The 22,726-nt window shown below is 32.2% G+C and overlaps 1 protein-coding gene across 1 annotated transcript in view; it reads left to right on the top strand.

The window, feature by feature from the left end:
* TECRL (trans-2,3-enoyl-CoA reductase like) overlaps positions 1-22,726 on the top strand; it is a 106,126-nt gene that overhangs the window by 40,010 nt on the left and 43,390 nt on the right. Inside the window, exons 3-4 of the mRNA XM_057727847.1 lie at positions 13,988-14,032; positions 19,698-19,801. Of these exons, the coding sequence (XP_057583830.1) occupies positions 13,988-14,032; positions 19,698-19,801 (149 nt within the window). The remainder of the gene's footprint in view (positions 1-13,987; positions 14,033-19,697; positions 19,802-22,726) is intronic.

The raw sequence follows: 22,726 nt of genomic DNA, 5'->3' as shown, positions 1-22,726 counted from the left end.
TTGTCTGTTTGATTTTTAATTCTCTGCCCATTTGATTTTAAGGTATTGAATTTGATTTCTGTCTTCTCTAACCTCTTGTTCCCCATCATTCTTTGGCCTCTTATATATTCATTACTTCTCAGATTCTATCTTCAACATTTTCCCCTTTTAATTCTACATTTCTTTCTCTTTTGTTGTGCTCTCAACAATTCCCATGGCTTGGAAAACATCACTAATGAATAAATGAAATCAAAACTGTCTCCTCAGAACTTTTAACTGCATATTAAACACCCAATATAGCATCTCAATTTCTTGTATATATTTCAGACACCTAAGAGTGATTCATTAGAATTTTGACACACAAAGCTGGGGAATAGACTCAATCTGGAAACATTCAAGGTTTTTTCCAAGTCCTAAGAAATGGTGAAAACTGAAAAGAAGTAATCTTTGGGACAATATATAATAAAATATACTTCATACTAAATCATCTTTCAGTGTAAAAGTGTCATTAAAAAGTCCTAGGGTTTATTGACATGGAAGATTTTCACCTGAATTGTTTATCTGCCTCAGCTGAAAATGTGTTTGGATTTCTTAGTAATTGCAGTAGTTTGATAATTAGCTGTCCTATTTATCCTAGGCATTTTGTTTATATTTGAAGCTATTGGGTTTGGGGAATGACAAATTAATGTAAACTTTCCTAATCCTAAAAAAGATGAAATATCTCAAGTATAAGAGAAACTATTTGTGTTTGTTTGTATATAGGTATGGCTGTGTAGGTATGTGTATATTCATCGATATTACAAGCATATTTATTAAACTTCTTAGATTGTGTTCAGAAATTGCAATGTGATTTTCCAAAAGGGGCCTCTGACTATTTTTTTAAGAACTTTTATTGAGATACAATTGACATACAATAAACTGCATATATTTAGAGTGTACAATTTGGTATTTTTTCTTATTAGTAATGTATATATGGCAATCCCAATCTCCCAATTCATTCCCCCCCCAACCCTCAGGCCTCAGACTATTAAATAAATAACTACTACTGAAAAAATTACCAATTTGAGACCTTTGGTATATTTGAAATCTGTAAATCACTATAATTCTCATAACCACAATTTAAATCTTTGTAATTTTTAATCTAGATACCTGCATAGCCTCTTGTTGGATACATTTTCTCATATATTGACCTGCTCTAGTATCTTGTCCTTACTACCTCCAGCATCAAGTTCAAGCTTTTTATGGCATAGAAGGTCCTCATAATGTCCTCATATTCTATGTGTATTTGTGTGTATTTATCTTGTTGGTGGCAAAGAAAAGTCTATTTAATATATAATTTAAGGTGTGAGGTGAAGAATGTTTCCTTGGTTTTATTCCTGTTTGAGCAGCAACTGTGTTTTGACTGTGAGATTATTCATACTCTATCATTTATTTGCTCTGTTTGTTTCTGTAAATCTAAAGATCTCATACATGATTGATAAATAGGAGAATTATATTAGCATAATGTGAAATTTACAATTGTTCGTACACATTTTTTATGAGTATGATCACTTTCTATCACTGAGGAACAGTAACATTGCAAAGTACATAACATGAACACATGAAGAAGATATAGGCAAATAGACACTGTATCACAGAATCTATTTCTTACCTGGCTCAATTTGCCCATGTGCTCTGTCTTGGAAATGTTTATGATTTTTTGCCCCCTATCTTTTTAATTGCAACAGTCACAAATCTTTCTTAAACACATCGTTAAATTAGTTCTTATGAATTTTTGCTGATTTGCATGCATTATCTCATTTAGGTCTCAAAACATCCCTGAGAGTTAGAAAACTTTGTTACTCCCTCCTCTTTTTAAAAAAATTTTGCTTAACATATGAGAAAAACAGGATTCAGAAAGGTAAGTTGCTCAAGATAAATAAGACAACTAGTAAATTATATAGTATCAGGATTTAAACCCAGTCAATGTCCACAGTCTTTGCAGTTAAACAGCAACAAGACAGTGATTTTCATTATACAGGGAAAGGATTTATTATAAACAACTAATATTGCATTTTGTTAAAACTATGGTGCATACATAGCTTCTGCCAATTCTTCTTCAATAAGAGGCCATATGTTTATTCAAATCTTATAAAATCACACATTCCTCTGTGCCAGGCAGTCTTCTAATCACTCTCTATACAGTGGTAATACAAGTGATTATAGCTACCTATTCTCATGATGTTGCACAACAGTAAGGAGAAATGTATGCTAAACATCTTAATAGGTACATAAAATAATTTCAGATAGAAAGATCAAAAAGCAGGGTAATGGGAAAAAGTAACTGGGAAGTAATAATGGGATTTGCTCATTCTGTTAGTATCAGGGAAACTAGGGATGTGATAGCATCAGAGGAAAACCATTCAGAAACTCAGATTCAGACACAGAATGGAATAGTTGAATATAAAATGTTTAGCATTTTCTAAGCTAGCGAGACAGAGAGAAAATTGGGCAAAGTAGTTAAGATCATTGATTAGGTATGATTACAATTATAGATACTAGAATTAATCCTAGAGAAGAATTAAAATGTGGGAGAAATAAAAATTTTATCATAGTGAAAATAGTAAGACAATTGTTGGGAAGTCCTTGGAGAATCAAAAGTTATCCAAGCTAGCAATACTAAATTAAATAGAAAGAAATGGTAGTGATGATGAGAGAGTAGGATGTTAGAAATCTGTGTTTTGGAGGCAATGCATTTATTGGTGAGCATGAGACTCTGGCAGAGTGAGAAAGTAGAGAGAGAACATTTGGATGAGTAGATCAAGAACTAAATGACAGGGAATTTAAGTGATATTAAAATCACCTACAATGGTAAATGAGTAGTGATAGAGAGGATGCTCTAAGTTAAGTCTCCAGTGACTTAGATACAAATACCAGTGAATCATAGATGGCAACAAGAAGAGATAATACTAAGTAGTAAAGTCTGTTGATAGGCATTACCTGAGGAGAATGGAGAAAAAAATGTTTTGGATTTAATAGCACAGAGGATTCCTAATATACTTTTAGGCCTACAATTCGGTTTGGCATAAAGAGTAAACACCAGTTGAAGAAGATGCACTAAAGTTTTATATTAAAGTAAGAAGATTGAAGGATTTTTTAAGTGGAAGTTGTTGATTTAAAAGTTGTTGCTGATGACAGGCTATAAATGCCTTAAAGTACATTGGAGGAGTCTGAGAAAACATGGAGAGGTGGACAGTCAGGTCTGATTAGTGACTGTACAAAGCCAAATTGGGAGAAGTATCACTGTGATGTTGGATGCTCTGAGACAGTTGAACAGCTAAATGATATCTAAAGTAAATGTGAATATAAGCATGGTGATCAATCCTGGTGGTTCCTTAGAAGTATGGTTCCTTAGAAGTAACTAGGTGAACAAACTGGTTATAAACTTAAGTGAAGGAAGACAAAGAAATAGTTCAGTTGTGCTCTGTATACTCTTCTTCCTGTCCCACATTTTCTTGCTTTGTGCCTTGTATCTTACTGTGAAACTGGCTTGTTACTGTATCTCTTGCTTTCATACTCTTTATAATTCTGAATATTTGTTTATGCAGCTTTTAAATATTTTTAAAACCATGTCTGTTTTCCTACAGAAGGTTGCTTTGTGGTTGTTGATTATACAGTGTTATAACATTTTTTCTTTCTTATTTGAGAACTTTGTAATAGAAAACTGTCTAGCAGATGCATCTTCTTTTCAAGGCCAGCAAATTTATACACATTGGTTGATGCTGGTTTGTGTTAAAACTTGTTGTTGTTATTGGATTTGAGATAGGAAATGGCTTTCTTATTTTTCAGATACATAAACACTATCACACATATTTTTACTGGTTTCCTTGATTCCATTTTAGCTTTATCACTTAATTGTGTAGGTAGCATTTATAAGATTGAAAAGAAATGGTATACAGGGAATAAAATGGTTCATTTATTTCTAGTGAAGTACTATAATGAAGGAATCATTTCTCATAAATAATACAACTGATTCAACAATATTAAATCACCAGAAAGTATTCTAGTACATCAAAAAAGAGTTTTGTATGATACTTGGTGCTTATTTCTAATGAAAAAAGAAACAGAAATTCATATGCTTGCCCTTTTGTTCAGGCTTTTAGGCTTTTACTGTTTGGAAAGAGTATAACAGTACTACTAAAGCAATGCAGCTAAAGCGATAATTCAGTGTGCACAGGACATTCTGTATTGCCACCATGTCTCCTATTTATCATTCCATGCCCTGATCAATATTTCCTGTCCCTTAATTTTGTTTTGTACACATGAGAACTTCCCACTGGAGCAGGGTTTTTGCTGGACAGGAAAGGAAAATGTTGGGTACATCTTTGGATGCCAGAACAAGGAAAATAGAGGGCTGTTATTAAAAGTTTGGCTTCCCAGATGTATAAAATTTTACAAATAAAACTGTTCCAAAAATTTTTTAAACTTTTATCAAAATCTGAGTTTAATTACTATTTTTACATCCTTCTTAAATTTCATAAGATATTCAAAATGCTTAACTCCAAAGAATACTTTCCACTTTGCACATTATTGCTGTCCAGTACTTTGTTTTTGTATATGAATGTAAATTATTATTTACCATTATTACTTTAAATTTAAATTCAAATTTTATAAATATTCTGCTATTTTATATAAAACATCTACTTATGTGCTAGTTTCTTTGCTCAATATTGTTTTGTTTTTCTCACCTCAGCCCTGGAATCAATTTCTTTTTCTCAAAGTTGATCTTTTGGATGTTCATCTACTAACAGACAGAAAAGGTCCATTGAGTGTAAGTGTAAGTCAGTCTAACTAATAATATTATTATTTTATATTTTCTTTAAAAAATACTCCATTTGGAAGCTATTTGGACAATATCTCTTGTTGCTGTCACTTTGAAATCTGCTCTCAGTCTAATTGCCTTTCATGAAATTTGAAAATATCAAAAAATGTAGAGGTAATTAAAGACTCTGGATAAAGTTGTATTTCTTCAGAGAAGATTTACTTTTGCTTCCTCAGGCAGTAGGGATGGACTTTGGAACTTACAGATCACTTGAATCCAAACAAGTATTAAGATGATTCAAAGTTCAGCTTCATTCCTTGTGAGAACAAGTGTTTTTCTCATTTGTCCTTATTTTGTGATACTAGTTGATAAATCAGGCTTTTACTAGGGCTTTTCCTTCTTGATTGGGCATAAAGTCTTCTTTTTTGTTTTCTCAGGCTTTTGAGTCTGTGGAAAGCCTTGCTCAGCTGTCTCTTACAATATAAGCAGATATCCTGAGGGGAATGTGGCTTCATATGCTGGGCTCAGCTTTCTGGGCTTCTCTTTCTCCCAGATATTAGCTTCATAATACTTCATTTTCTTCTCAACTCCCTGGAGATTTTGATAAAATATTTTGCCATACTTTCCTAGTTGTCCTCAATAGGAAGTATTGGGTAGAACACATAGTTTACCATTGCAGCTAATGGAATACTTTGCTTATGCATAGGGATGCCTAATATATATATAATAGCATTCAATTTTCTATTTCTTTTTATGTTTTTTTATATTCTCTTATTCTTTTTAATTTTCTATTTTCTGAATAATTTCTTCTGATTCAACTTCCAATTGACAAATTCTCTCTTTTGCCTAGTCTAATTGGCTCTTCCATCATTCCATTCCATTTTTAAGGACTTTTATTGAGATATAATTGACATACAATAAACTGCATCTATTTAAAGTGTACAATTTGACATTTTTTACTTATTAGTAATGTATATATGGAAATCCCAATCTCCCAGTTCATCCCACCCCAACCCACCCTGCTTTCCCCTCTTGATGTTCATATATTTGTTCTCTATATCTGTGTCTCTATTTCTGCTTTGCAAACCAGTTGATCTGTACCATTTTTTGAGATTCTGCATATATGTGTTAATATATGATATTTGTTTTTTCTCTTTCTGACTTACTTCACTCTGTATGACGGTCTCTAGGTCCATCCATGTCTCTACAAATGTCCCAATTTTGTTCCTTTTTATGGCTGAGTAATAATATTTCATTGTATATGTACCACATCTTCTTTATCCATTCATCTGTTGATGGACATTTAGGTTGCTTCCATGACCTGGCTATTGTAAATAGTGCTGCAATGAACATTGGGGTGCATGTATCTTTTTTAATTATGGTTTTCTCTGGGTATATGCCCAGTAGTGGGATTGCTGGGTCATATGGTAATTCTATTTCTAGTTTTTTAAGGGACGTCCATAGTGGCTGTATCAATTTACATTCCCACCAACAGTGTATGAGGGTTCCCTTTTCTCCACATCCTCTTCAGCATTTATTGTTTGTAGATTTTCTGATGATGCTCTTTCTAACTGGTGTGAGGTGACTCCTCAATGTAGTTTTGATTTGCATTTCTCTAATAATTAGTGATGTTGAGCAGCTTTTCATGTGCCTCTTGGCTATCTGTATGTCTTCTTTGGAGAAATGCCTGTTTAGGTCTTTCTGCCTATGTTTTGATTGGGTTGTTTGTTTTTTTGATATTGAGCTGCATGAACTGTTTATGTATTTTGGAGATTAATCCTTTGTCTGTTGATTCATTTGCAAATTTTTTCTCCCAGTCCGAAGGTTGTCTTTTCATCTTGTTTATAGTTTCCTGTGCTGTGCAAAAGCTTTTAAGTTTCATTAGGTCCCACTTGTTTATTTTTGTTTTTATTTCCATTACTCTAGGAGATGGGTCCATTACATTTTTATTACCATAAAATTGATTGTTTTCTATAAATTTTATTTGGTATTTTATCAAATAAAACTTTAAATGTTTATAGTGCCATATTCTTTTCTCATTTTTTATTTTTGATTTTACATCTTTACTCACTTTTTAATAAATGTAGGTGATAAAGTTTATGAGACACTTTATATATCTGATGCTCTCTGGATTTAATCTTGGTGTTTGATCATTTATTGTACTATATGCTGCATTTCAAATGTTTATTTTTAAAAAGTACTGATGATTGATTATATCAATTTGACTATTCATATTATAGATATACCTTGGAGGGTTTATTTATTATCAGTGTGAATACATTGAATCATGCGTATGGGAATGTAATTTCCAACCAAATGCAATCATTGACTACGGAGAGTCATAAAATGAATTATCCTCAAATGGAATCCATCAGTTTTGTTATCTGCTATCTTAATTTGTTATTTTCAGGGAAATTTATTTTCTACAAAGTTACACTTACTTCATTGTGTTTCTTGAAGATACACACACATATTGGAAGGTAAATGATTCAGTGTATCTTTTTAATTTTCCATATATATTTCTCATCTGATGTTTCCTATTTTCTTCTAATTAATTATATATTATGTGTTAATAAAGGCTCTGCCCATGAAATATTCTCATGCTTTTCTTGTACTCAGTCACTTCAGCATTCTCTGAATTCCAACGTCTCTTAAAAATGACACAAAACATGTTATTTGCATCATTCTGAGTCATTAGTTGTTTTTTCTTTAATTTATAAAACACAGAAATGGCCATATGGATTCTGATAGTGTATAAGTCGGCACTTAGTATGTATTAAATATAGCTTATAAGATAGCAGTGCATTTCAATTCCCACATAAACAGGAAGACACATAATTGATCATACATTTGTCAAACCTGCAATAAGTTTCCATATAGAGAGGCTCCATAGATTATGTAATACAATGATATGTCATATAAATAATTTATAACTGACATGATTTTTTGACCTTTAAATTTGCTCCTGAAATGTTTAAATTTAAAAGACATTAATTTGCATAACAGAAAAAAAAGATGAGGAAACAAGAATTTACTTCAATGTTCACAGCAGCGTTATTTACAATTAACAAGATATGCAAGCAACCTAAGTGTCCATCAACAAATGAATGGATAAAGGAGACATGATATAGATATATACAATGGCCTAATACTCAGCCATAAAAACGAATGAAATTTTGCCATATGCAGCAACATGGATGGACTTGGAGGGTATTATGCTAAGTGAAATAAACCAGACAGAGAAAGAAAAATACTGTATTATATCACTTATATATGGAATCTAAAAAAAATACAACAAACTAGCGAATATAACAAAAAGGAAACAGACTCACAGATATGTAGAACAAACTAATGGTTACCAGTGGGGAGGCAGAAAGGGAGAGGAGCAACATAGGGGTAGGGGATTAAGAGGTACAAACTATTATACATAAAATAAGCTACAAAAATGTATTGTGCAACACAGGGAATATAGCCAATATTTTATAATAACTATAAATGGAGTAAAATCTTTAAAAATTGTAAATCACTATATTGTACACTTGTATATAATATTGTACGTCAACCCTAATTCAATAAAAAATAAAATAAAACTCCCAGTTAAGTCTTAGAATAATCAAGGAATTGAGGAAGAAGAGTGCCTACATATATTAATTTGCTTTTTCCTTCACTTATTATTTTCCTTCTACTCCTCTTTGACATGCTATTAACTGATTGAAAACAATCAGAAAACAAAACAAAACAAAACAAAACATGGTATATTAGAAAGTTAGTAAATTGAGAACTGAAATCCTTGGGTGCTAGACCAAACTTAGCCATTGAATCACTGATTTAATTTAGGCAAATAATTTCATCACACTTGGCCTTATCTTTTTATTGTTCAAATATATGATTAATAGTAGATATATTCTGAAGATTTTTACAGTATGAATATTCTATGATGAAAATTATGTCTGCTTATCATGCATAATAAGCATAATACATGTTACGTGTAGTAGTTTATGCTTATTATACCAATCATTTTTCTTAATTAAATTTACTTCAAATAAGGATTAAAAAATATATATATATATATTATTAGGGTGACTACTGACAAAACCTGATACAAAGTTTCAGGTATTCTTTTTTTAATAATATGGAATTATTAATAAATGCTTTTTTGAGAAGTGATATTTATCTTAAAATTTTTTCAGTCTACCTCCCCAACAAATACAGGAATTTATGCTACATTATCTTTTAAATATTAACATTACACATATCATGAGAGGAAACCAGTGGTTAACTACTTTCAATGAAATTCTTACCTTTTGCAAATACCCTTTCTTCCAATTAACCCTAAAGGTGTTTTTAATGGTCCTTGTCTTTATTCTACTTAATAATTTTTCAGTATTTAAAAATTACTTTCATTTTCCCTTAAATCTTTTTCTTTAAATAAAATATATACAATATTTCAGTATCATCTCATGAAAAGCAACATTTCAAGAGCAATCATCATGCTTGATGTTTTCCACTTATGGCCTCTTGCCTGTTATCTTTTTTTCAAAGTGTTGATCTAGAAGCATGTTCAAAACTCAGATTTGGTTTCATACAATTTAAGCACAGGAGACCACTACCATCTCTCTTCTGGAAAATTAATTTCTTTATTTTAACTTACGGTTGTAGTTCCTTTAATTTATTTGAAATTACACTCTTTTTTTATTTGCTTGTCTTACAAGATGATCCTGATATGGGATGTCATTTGAAGTGCACCTAACAACTATCAGGCTCATAATCATTTTTCAATTATACTCGCAGTTTTTTAGTTCATTTCAGGGAGTCATTTTAGATTAAATCAAATTCATTTCATGAGTTTAAGAGATTTTTAAAAAATGTTTCTTTCCTGTAGGATTTCAATGGCCTTCTGATTTATGTTTATTTTAGCATTCATATTATTACCATCATTTTCTGTGGTAAGAAAAAATCCACTGAAGATGAAATTGAGTGTTCTATGCTCAACAATTTACCTTCAAAATCTCATCAACTATTGGTGATATTCTTCCTTTATTAATTTTCATACAGGGAATGTCATTAAGAGACTTTGCATTATATTAACTTTTTGTGCATAATCACATTAAGCCAGACCTTATTATTCCAGATCCCATTCTATAGTATAAATAGTTCTTCTGTATTAATGTCTGGTTATTCACTCATTCATATAACTATATTTTCCATTTTTTATCTTTTTTAAATTTAAAATGAATCTACATTGTTTATATATATATACATATAATCCTTTTATATGTACATACATTTGAAAAAACTAAAGGTATATAATATAGCACACATTTATATTACATATAAACATATTATATATATACATATAGTCCACTTTTCTTTTCAAATGGGCTATTGAAAATAATAATTACTACACTTTAAATTTATGATGCTACATTTTTTGAGGCTGTACTACCTAAAGGTTTTGTTGACATGTGGCGTATTTATTTTTCTGAACATTTCAAAAATATTTCTTAATATCCTGTATATATCAATTATTTAGAAAATATGGGCCTTTTTTGCTTCTTCCTCTCTGGAATTGTCAGTTCCCAAATTTACTTTGACTGCAACACTTACATCTAGTGGCAGGTCACAGTGAACAATCCAGACAAATATACTTTTTTCTCCTACATGCAGTTCTGGAATTTTGAGGTACTGAACTGAGCCACATAGAAACTGATACAACAACACTGTTTTATCTTACTTCCACTAAACTCTCGAACAGAGCCAGCTCTGAATAGCATTTGTTTAAGAACTGTATTCTATTTCTCTTTACTCTTCCCATCTCACTGCACCAGCCACAAAGCACCAAAGATGTAAACAAAAAAACTGATCACTGCTTTCTTTCCCCAAATATCTCTGTGGTCCACTATGAATATCCCACCACATTAACTATGTGGTTTCTTTAATTAATCCTTAACTGCTCTCAGAAATTATCCCTCCTAGTAGGATTGGTGATCAAGAAAAGAGCAGAGATCAGAGGGCAAGTTTTACCTAGAGTCTTAAGTAATGGAGTCAAGTTCTAGGTCATTAAGGATTCTAATTATTTCTGAAAAATTCCTCCAGTACTTTTCCTTTGAAATTTCTCCTCTTTCAGTATAATATGACACATAGGTTTCAGTTAAGTATTCAATACCATCTGTAATCAAGAACTATCAAAAATAATTTTAATATCTTATAAACTGTGCCACACTAAATAATTAAATCTATGCATGCTTCAATCTGTATGTTCTAACTACTAATTGGCTCTATATTTTCACAAAGATAGAACACATGCCATCAGTGAGTCAAGAATAAAACATTTCTCTGTTGTTGACTTCTATCATTTCTAAAATTGAATATCTGTAAACATGAATGGTACATTTAAGTTAAAATTAATACTGTTGATCAATATTCTCTAGAAAGAACTTTAATCATAATAAAAATGATGGCAGTCAACATGTTCTTAGGTTAAAAGAAGGTAAGGGCAGGCATCTCAGATATGTACTTGAGTGTAAGTAGCTTATAACATATTTTAGATGATTTATATCCATATAATTTATATTATTGGCCTCTTCCTTAACCTTTTAAAATTTAAAAACAAATTTTTTTGAAGGAAGAAAATATTCAAGCCTATTAAACCTGTTTTATCATATAGGACTTAATTCAATCATTAATGCCAATTTTTATGTAAAAGCTCTACAATACATTAGGAAATATATTTTATTTTACAATAAAATACAATATATAAGACATGGATTTCAAGCTTTTTTGACTATGATTCAGAATAAAGAATGCACATTAGTCATATAAAAACACAAATATATCTATACAATTTGAGCTATTGAAACAAAAGTTCAAGAAAGAATACCGAACCTGTTTCTCCAGAATTTATTCTAATATATTGCATCCAGTACAATGACAATCCATTTCTACTTTCCTATTCTATTCTATTCTATTCTATTCTATTCTATTCTATTCTATCCTATCCTATCCTATCCTATCCTATCCTATCCTATCCTATCCTATCCTGTTCTATTCTGTGATGCTGAGAATAACACTAATTCTAATTTTCAACAGTTTATAAAACCTTATAAAATAAATATATTTGAATTACATGCAGACATTACTTATTTAGGATATTATTACATAGTGATATGAACATTTCCAATCATCAAGGATAGAACTCTAAGTCATGGCTAGAAAATGATAGGAGTTACACAAGTTAAGTTCAATGTCTTAAGTAATTTAAGATACCAGCAGATGCATTTGATGCACTGCATAGTCATAATTCAGCTGTGAGCCGGTTGTCCAAGTTCAATGTACTCAGCATTATAAATAATCTTCTAGACTACCCATACATGCTAAAAATCCTTGTGCAACGTATGTCCTTTATCCTTTATAAACTGTCTTTTTCCTCTGCTGTTCTTCCAGCCTATTCCATCTCACCCCAATAAGCACAGAACATTTCAGAAAATGTATGTTTTGCTCTTTGAAAAGGTGACTGAAACTAATCTAAAGGTTTACATAGGCAGTTAATAACTCTCACTAGGACACAGTGTTCAGAGATCACAACCATTAAATGCCAGGTTTATTTCATAAGTAGATTTATAGTTTACCCTTGTTGAGAGACTTGGAAGAACATGGTTTTCCCTGAGATGTTTAGAGCTCCTAACTTCTCTGACTGATCATTGTGGCTTCAGCCAGTATTGACTCATCTAGTTCATAGACAGATCTATTTGCCTAGAATGACAGAGTTAGTTTTGCATTGGCATTTCCATCATTAAAGGCATCACAAAGTGCTATTGAAAATGATGTCTTACATGAATATTATTTAAATGGATAGAACTTGACAGCTCATGCACACTCATCGTAGGAACTCAATGACTTTTTGTCAAATATAAATGGATTGTCATAAGTTTTGTATTTTCTCCAATATCCATAATTGGAAACAATTAAACTGTAGACATTTCTTTGCATTTGTTTCCATCATACTTCTTTGGCAGCAGGTTTTCAGAAGAATAAAGGTAGCTATTTATAAATACTTTTCAACAAATAATGTTAGCATGCATTTCAGAACAAATGCCTATATAAATAATAACAATTATTACCATATACAAAATAAATATAGTGCCTTTACCTACATGTTTTCCAATTAAAAAATCAAATGTCAGAGTTAAATGTTTGTGTCTTCCTCATTTGCCACACTGTCACTAAATTTTGTTTAGCTATAATCCTAAATAGCTTTTGACTTGTGATTACAAGTTTTGACTTATGAGTTATTTGTCCATGAGAACTTGCATGTATAGTTGTCTTTCTGCATTAAATTTACAAAGAATTCATCCCAATAGTCTAGGTATGTCACATTATCATTACCCTTACTAACACTTTAGAAAGTGATGTTTTAAAAATGGAATAACAATTGTGGAATATTCTTTTGACAATACTCAATTTATTATTTATCAACTGAATTTGCTTAAAATTAAGAATTAAAGTTAAGAATTAAATTTTCAATAGAGACTTTAAAATAATAATATAGAATTCATTTTAAAAGAAAATAATTATATTCTGGTCATTGTGAACCAACTTTTTTATTATGGCAGTGTATAATAAAGGTATTTTGATTTTCCTAGCCAGATAGAATTTTTAGTAATCTATTTATTACAAATAGTAGTATAAGCAGAAGATACTAAAGTGATGTTTCTGCTATAATTAATATGCCCACAATGATAAAGGTCAATAGTATATATTATTCTGATAGAGTACCTTACTCTTGATAGAGAAAACAATCCACTTTTACATGCTAATATTAAATAAATTTTAAATGGGGTCAAAGTTCTCCAGTTTTAAATGAAGATATTTAAGATTTTTTTTTGGAAAATCATTTTCAAAAAGTGCACAAGACATAGTTCACTTATTTTAGAACATGTCCACAAATTGAATGTATCTACATAACCAGTTTCCAAATCAAAAAGCAGAAAATCACCACCCCTAAAGATCCCATCATGCTTTCTTCCAGAACTATCTCCAGTGCTCGTCAGCACCCTGCAAATTATAAAAACACTATCTTCATTTCTGACACTGGATAATAATTTTTTTTCACTTCCTGAGATCTAATCTGTATTCCAATGGAAACTATTGTTTTTAAAATGTGCTTACACCTGTGCTTAAAATTAAATGTTATTTTTCATTTGATAGGTCCAAAGTGTTACCCTTCTCGAGTGGGCCTGCAGCTAGAACGTGGTAAGAACCAATTTCACTGATCTATTTATTTAATTTAGAATCCCTTTTATGCCATCAATAGATAACATTTATTTATCACTTACTAAATGGCGGGTATTGTAATAAATACTTTAAATCTATTATCTCATTTCATCCTCCCAAAAAGCTAGTGTTCCAGTTTTATGGGCAGGGAATTTTAGTCTCACAGAAATAAATATCACACATTCACTGTCAGTGTGTATTGGAGGCAAGATCTCAACTAACATGTTTCTGTCTCAAAAGCTTTTACTGCTATATTCCCTTATTCTACTGCCTCCTAATACAGTCTCTGGGATACAGCTTAGCTCTCTTTCCTTTTTCTTCTGTTCAAAAGCAGAATAAGGAAGGTAAGGAGGAACAGAATGAATGAATTATAGAGAGAAGTATTGTATCCACTGATATGTCTCAAGTATTTCAAAATTTCAAATCTGGGACTTCCCTGGTGGTCCAGTGGTTAAAACTCCATGCTCCCAATGCAAGGGGCCCAGGTTAGACCCTGCATGTGACAACTAAGAGCCCACATGTCACAATTAAAAACATCCCATATGCTGGTTAGTTAAGACCAGAGCAGCCAAATAAATAAATAAATATTTAAAAATATTTCAAACCCTACTCTTCATTCAGAAAATTTATAAATATATATGCAAAAGTGATTCCTGCTTAGAATCATTTTTTTTGACATTGCATCAACTTGACCTTAAATTTGGACTTGTTAAATAAAACTGTGGGTAGAATGTAAATTTTGGAGGGATATTCAGTTCAGGTCCATGATAGTAAATCTACAAAAGGCATCTATTAAGAAATTTCAGTCTTGAGATTTGTCCATACAGTTGTGAACTGCATTTTATTTTTCTGCAGTTTTTGCTTTTGCTAATATTCAGGTTATCATTTCTTAAATATCATATGCACTCAAGGACAAATAATTTCCTTGGATTTCTCTAAGATGATCTCTTGTTTTCACTGTTATCTTAATTATTCTATCTTTCTCTGCGACTTCTACGTTGAAAACATAGGAATCCATAACATTTTTACAAATCACACTTTCTTGAGGTGTCACATTTTTCCAAACTCAAATGTTCAAGACAAATTCCCAACTGGCTAGAGTTTAAAAGAGAAGAATCATTGTCTTGTTTTCTTTTGCCTCTGCAGGGCATAGTATGTGCCAGGCACATAAATGCCTTTCAACACATGGATGCTGAAATAACATAAAATGAAATAGTGGTATGGTTTTATGAACTTGAGTCTTATATAAGGAAAACTGAGAATGCCACAGGCATCAGTGTCAAATGTAATTTCAATTTGAAGGGCACTATATGGGACTGGGGAATTTCTATTACTTCAACCTTTCTGGTGAATGTGACTTTTTACTTCTCCCTCACTTATATATCTGGTTGAGTGTACCAGGGTGTGATCTGAATAAAGTATAACCCTCCAAGTGTCCTTTGATAGGAATATGATGACATGTTTGAAAAAAAAATCAATGAATTTAGTAATATAAGCAGGATATGGTGCAAAGAAGAGGTTATTTGGAGTAATGCAGAATTTTAAACATGACTCTTACTTATCTTTAAAGTCTTCTTTTATAAAGCAGAGCTAGTGAAGAACCTAACTTAATTTTTTTTGGGGGGGAGGGAGGATTTGTAAGTATTAAATAAGATTATGTTTATAAAGCACTATAATGATTTATATGTGGTAGATGCTTCATTAAACATAGTTGTAACTATTAATATTAGGGAAAAAGACAACACCAAAACAAAGCAAGGCATGAATATTTACATATATTTGCTGCCAGAATATATTTGCCAGAATGACTGTACTACGAGTAATGACAACATGTGAATTTAGTCTTTTGTAGTTTCCTCACACAAAAGACTGCTAAAACACAAATGAAAGAGCAAGAAGTTGATTTTTATTGGAAAAATAGCAAATGTTTATTTAGCTCAGTGGTTCTGCTGAGCTGGGCTGGACTTGGCCATGCTTGGCTAGTCTCACCCAAACAGCTACAGTCAACTGGTGTATTGTTGAAGACTGACCTGTCAAGAATGGCAATGACTACAGTCACTCCTCTCTGTTCTATGCTTCATCAGAATAGTCTGGGCTTGTTATCATGGTAGAATCAGTAGTGTAAATAAATGAGCACAAGCACTCAAGAATTCATGAGGCTCAGGCTTAGAACTGGTATATGATCCTTTGCTCCACATTTTATTTGTCAAAGCAAGACACTAAGCTAGCCTATATTCAAGGCATGGGGAAACAGATACCAAATCTTAATGGAAGGAACTAAAAGTCATATTGTAAATGGTGTTGACATGGTAATGGTGAATAATTGTAGCCATTATTGCAATAAATCTGTCATACAAACTGGTAACTAAAATGTGTTCTTCTTACTGTGATTAATATACTTCATAATGTCCTGGAAGTGATTAATATACTTCATAATGTCCAAGGTTGAATTTCTAATTCTTAGAACCATTAGATTTGTTCAACAGAAAGTTGAAGCATGGGTAGAGTTGGTCCTTCTCTACCCATCCCTGTCTCCACCCATCCATACCCATTATACAACAGCCTTGACAAACCTCTAGGGTTACAAGTATGCACTTTAGTGTCTGGCCCATTCTTGGGAGAAAATGCCCCCAAAAGATGTATGACTTGAGTTAATTCAGGCATAAAATTCAGGGGCCTTAAATGGTCAGAGTATGACATAGACCGCATGGGCTCCTATCAGGCATGTTCTCTTGGCCCCACATATTCCTCTCACATTGGAAAACGACATGAGTATTGTATGCCAAGCAAAGGGGTCCCTGATTACTGTATCTAAGAGTGATTGATTAATGATATGATTGGATTCTGTCAGGTTGTTTTATCCAAATATCATATTGATTTGTCTACATTTTAAAAATATAATGCCAATATTCCATTCCTTGAAGTCAGCAAGGGTGATAGAGGAATAGAAACCATTCCCTCCCCAAAGATGTCAATAGGTACATGTTGGAAAGATGTTTTCAGCACACTTTCAAGTGGTACAAAGTGATAAGAATTTTTTTTCCTTATCAACATTTCTTGTCATTATACATGATTGTCACGACATTACTAACCATCTGGATATCAAAGTCTTTACCTTGAACCATGTTGCATTAGCTTTCTATTGCTGTGCAACAAATTACCACTAACTTAGTAGCTTAAAACAACACTCATTTATTACGTCAAAGATACATACACTATGGCTGCATTCTCTACTCAAAGTATCACAAGTTTAGAATCAAGATATCAGCTAAGCTGAATTCTCATCTAAAGACTTTTGAGAAAATTCTACATCCATCTTCAGTCTTGTTGGCAGAAGCCATCTTTTGCGATTGTATGACAGAGATTCCTATTTCCTTGCAGCCTGTCAGTTACTAGAGGCCACCTGAATTATTTACCATGTGGCTCTCTCCATTTTTAAGCCAACAATTGTACTGTGACTCTTCCTAGTGAGACGGGCTGGGACTTGGGACCCTTTGCTGCAGTGCTGCAATACTTGAACCTGGACATACCTCTTCTCAAGCAACAAAATACAAAGAAACTGTATGGGACTAAAAATAACTACGTGCATGTGTAGTTGGGACAAATTCTGGACAAAAGATACAAAGAGACCAAAAATCCCAACTGCTAGTTTTGAAGAGCCTGGAGCAAAACAGGGGTCTGGAGCAAAAGCAGAGTACTGCTAATGACCCCTGCACACAACACCACCTAAGGGTGGGTTAAATACCTAAGCTACCCTTCTGGTCCGAGCCCTGGACACAGTCCTACCCTCACCCCATATAAGGGACAAGCTCGCCCTCCCCTCAGGGAGGGAACTTGCTGTTTGTTCTTGCTACCCACTGCTGTAGCAGAGGCCCCAATAAAGCTTTGCTTGAATTTCTTGGCTGGCCTCTGATCAATTTCTATTGATTAAGGAGGCCAAGAACCCTGGTCCATAAAACTAGTTATTAATGTATTGAATCTCCATATCCCTCTTTCTGACTCCTTCATGGAGATTTAAAGAATCTGTTATTAACTCGGGCCCACCTAGATGATCTCTTTTGAAGCCATATATCATAACCTAATCAAGGAAGTGATAGCCTATTATATTCATGTTGCATTTATCAAAATTAATATATAACAATAATATATTTTCATCTTACTTTAAAATATCTGTAATTACAATTAAAAATCTATGTCAGATTTTGAAAATCATCTAATGATAGTCATAAATTAACATCTTACTTTTTCTTTCAATAATAGATAATGAAATGAAATCTGTACATGACTGGAGATAATATAACTTACAAATAGATTAGCATAAACTATCATATATATAGAAACAACAACACTAATGGCAATATACTTGTGATAAACATCCGTGTTGCTACATATAGTTCTAATCTACTCATTCTTCTTTTTGTACTGTATACTTTTGTTTGAATAAAACAAAATATAGTTATCCACATCTCATTTATGAATACAAGATTTTTACAATGTTTTACTATTACAAACAGTGCTAAAAAGGACATCTTTGTACATATCTTTCAGTACATGCCAGACTTACCTAGTATTTATTTTTAAGAACAGAACATTTCCCTTACACATCTTCTGACATTAGTTGTGTTTGTTTTCCTCCTATTTAATGAGAAACTACTTCTCAGTAATCTTTGCTGTATCTATGTCTTCCTACTTCAAAAACCTGGAGTGCTATAAAGCTCAGTCTTAGTTTCCATCTTTTCAAACTGAATGCATAAAGAATCTCATCATGCCCCATGGCTTTAAGTGTTAATGACTTTTAAATTATCTACAGACAGAGCTACCCAGCTGCCTCCTTGACAGCTCCCACTTAAAGGTCTAATAGATATCACATAATAAATACACCCTAACTGAAATTTTCATTTTTACCCCAAATCCCACTCTTTCCTCAAACTTCTTCATGACAGTTAATGAGATTACAATGCACTTAAGTGCTCAGACCAAAAATCAAAGCACTGCCTGTATCTCACTGAATCCTTTCTCTCAAGTTGAATCTGCTCTAAGTTCCAAATATGTCTGGGATTGATGAATTTTTAACATTTCCACCAGTGCCCTCTTTGTCCAAACAAACCTCCTACCCTGGTTGATGAATTTTGACTTTCTCCTAAGTAATCTTCCTTCCTTTCTTCCCAGTTACCACACAGCATTCATAACGACCTTTTAAAAAGTGAATCATGCCCATCCCTAGGTGCTTTGCAATGACTTTTAAAATCATTCTACTCCAAATAATTTATCTTATAATAAAATCACATACAGAACAATTAATGCATACATCTACTGACACGTAAAATTATACTTTAAAAATACCTTGTATCATATTTGATTATGATATTATCTAATATTACATTTTCTCAGAACACAATATGATAGTAGCTAGTGGTAGTCTATTCTTTATTTAGATAGCATTGGTAAACCACTGTGTATTTGAAAATTTGCCAGATGTATTTTATAAAATGGGTTTACTCACACATTATCTTACTTTAAAGATTTACTGTAAATTGCAATTTCTTTGTAAAATTCATCCTTAGCTTTCACTGGTTTCATATTAAAAATTATTTATCATTATGCCTTGAAATTGTATTAAAATAATATTTCCTTCTTGTTTAAGGTGGGCCCTTTTTGAAGGACTACACAACCATTCAAAGTGTTGCAACTTCCTCCATTGTCACACTTTATTTTACAGACCTGGGTCAGCAAGTCAGTTGGACCACAGTAAGTATCTATTTGAAATGCAGTAAACATGTCCCACATTTTGATGTGAATAATTTGCTGACACAGAGGACATTTTTATGTCAAATAGATTCATAGTGAAAAAATATTGCACTAAAGGTATTTTAAATTTTTCATTCATACTATGATCAGTGGCCAAATTTCCATTCAAGAATTGGAGAAATGGAAATACATGGTTGGAAGAAGGAGAATGAATTGCTTTTAAAATGTCAATCTACCTTATGACTGATGATTTCATTTCTGCTTTCCCTATGCTTTGTCAGTTACATGGTATTTCTTCAACTTTTCCTTCTGAGAGCCTAGGGATAATGAAGCCCATTTGTAATTGGAAAGAGGGGAGATAGAATAAAAAAAATATATTCCAAGGCAGTGAGGAGGACATTTTAAAAACTGAGAGTGAAGTAGTAAGACTTTTTTGCGTTGTTGGGAATAGGGTGTTCTTTTGACTTTCTTGAAGGAGGTGCTTTCAAAGTGGAGGCAACTGAATCCAATAACATTAGAAGAATGAAGACCATATTAAAAAAACAGGAGGACTGGGCTTCCTTGATGGTGCAGTGGTTAAGAATCTGCCTGCCAGTGCAGGGGACATGGGTTCAAACCCTGACATGCTGTGGAGCAACTAAGCCAGTGCACCACAACTACTGAGCCTGTGCTCTAGAGCCTGTGAGCCACAACTACTGAGCCCACATGCCACAACTACTGAAGCCTGAGTGCCTAGAGTCCATGCTCCACAACAAGAGAAGCCACCACAATAAGAAGCCTGTGCACTGCAATGAAGAGTAGCCCCTGCTATCTGCAACTATAGAAAGCCCGTATGCAGCAATGAAGACCCAATGCAGCCAATAAATAAAATAAATAAATAAATAAAATTAAAAAACAAAAACAAAAACCAAAGCATATGTTTAAAAAAACAAAAACAAATCAGGGGGACTAAGAAACATAAAGTATTTGACACTACTTCACAAGTATTGAACTATTTATGAGTAATGGAATAGATGAAATATCTTCAGTAGCAAGAAGCTATGAAACTATGTGATATTAAGTGACAGGCAGTGAAGGAGTTAATCTGATAAATAAATTTTGACACTGATGTACAGAAAAATAGTGCATGATATTATTCAGTTAAATTAAACCTATTTTTTATATTGTTCAGACTTTTAAAGTTTTTTTCTGATTGCATTCTATTTCATATTTGTGATGTAATTACTTTTAATATTTTCTATTCAAAATGGCTTTCTTCTGCCAGCATAGTACTTTGAATTTTCCCTTTATAGTTAAACAATACTTTTTAAAATTATTACAGACACAGGATAATTTATACATTGTTATTTAATTCTCAAAAGGAGAAATTCAAGTTTACATTCATTAATCAAAATGTTGTCATGTGCTTTACTTTTCCAGCAATTTCTCCTTTAACATACATTATCTTCCTGTATTTAGATAATTACTTTAGTGTGTTTGGTTAAATGGTTCCTTTAGTTTCCAAGATTTGTTAAGCCTTTGAGCACTAATTTGTTGCACTAAAAACTGAGTTTAGAGTATTCTAATCCTTATGAAGTATATCATAATGTTTACAAAACAACCTACTAATATATGCATCACATAAGCAAAGGGTTTAAGGTTTAAATGTGATATCTACAGACCTTTGCTAAAAGAGATTTTATACTAGCAGATTTTGATTAAAGGTTAAAATATTCAGAGAGTCTTTGTCCACATTTATGATGAAAAGGGAATTCTGTCTATAGAAATTGTGTCAGAGTGAGTGGCAATAACTATGAGTTCATAAGAAATTCCAGCTGTAGCATTTGGATAAGCATTGAGGAGAAAAAATGCTAAGGTGGAATTCTATGACAATTGTACTAGAAAATTACAGCTTATTTGGGAGGAAAGTCATTTAGGTGACAAAGAGAACTCTGAAAATAGGCTGGATATTTTTAAATCAACCCTATGGTTCACACTCTTTTGCTCCAAATGAGTCTGTCCTATTAAATGCTAAAAATATATACACCATATTGCAATCATACCCACTTTATATCAACTAAATTATACAATAAAAGCAATATTTTACCATATATAACATTCTTGCACATTTATAAAATATTAAAATGTACTCCTATAATAACATCATGATCATAAGTTTGCTTTTTTGTGAGAAATAATCTCTTTAATTTAGCAAGGTCAAAATTAAGAGTTTAATAATATTTTTCATGAAGTAAGAGTTTGTTACAGAATACTGAGAAAATTCTTGTCTCATGGAACTTATTGGAAGACTTAAGAGAAAGGCTTAATATAATAGTCTCCATCATACAAATCCTACTAACTAAAGATCTTATTCAGTTTTCACCATTTTTATATTCATTTGTGTGTGCATATAGTCCTATGCAATTTATCTCTTGCACAGATTCATGCATTCACCACCAAAATCAGATATAGAATTGTTCATTCCCACAAAGGAACTCCCTCACTTTACCCCTCTGTATTCACACATTCGTTTTCCTATCTTGGGGCAACCACCAGTCTGTTTTTCATCTCTATATTTTTGGCATGTGGAAAATGCTATATAAACAGATTCAAATATTTTTTGATTGATGTTTTTCTCTAAGCATAGTGCTCTTAGGATCCATCCTGGTTGTTGCACATATATCAATACTTAGCTTCTTTTTATTGGTGAGTGGTACTTGGTTGTATGTATGTAACAGCATTTGTTTAATTATTCACACATTGACAGATATTTTCAGTATTTTGCTGTTACAAATAAAGCTACTACCTATCTGTGTGTAGGTGTTGGTGTGAACATAGTTTTTTTTTTTTTTATTTCTCTGGAATCACTGTTGAGTTTTAAGAGTATCTTTTATATTCTACATACAAGTCCTTTGTCTGATAATGTGGTTTGCAAATATTTTCTCT

This window comes from Hippopotamus amphibius, chromosome 3 (genome assembly GCF_030028045.1).
Source record: "Hippopotamus amphibius kiboko isolate mHipAmp2 chromosome 3, mHipAmp2.hap2, whole genome shotgun sequence".
NCBI classification, from domain to species: Eukaryota; Metazoa; Chordata; class Mammalia; order Artiodactyla; family Hippopotamidae; genus Hippopotamus; species Hippopotamus amphibius.
This window is presented reverse-complemented; position numbering and strand designations above follow the sequence as displayed.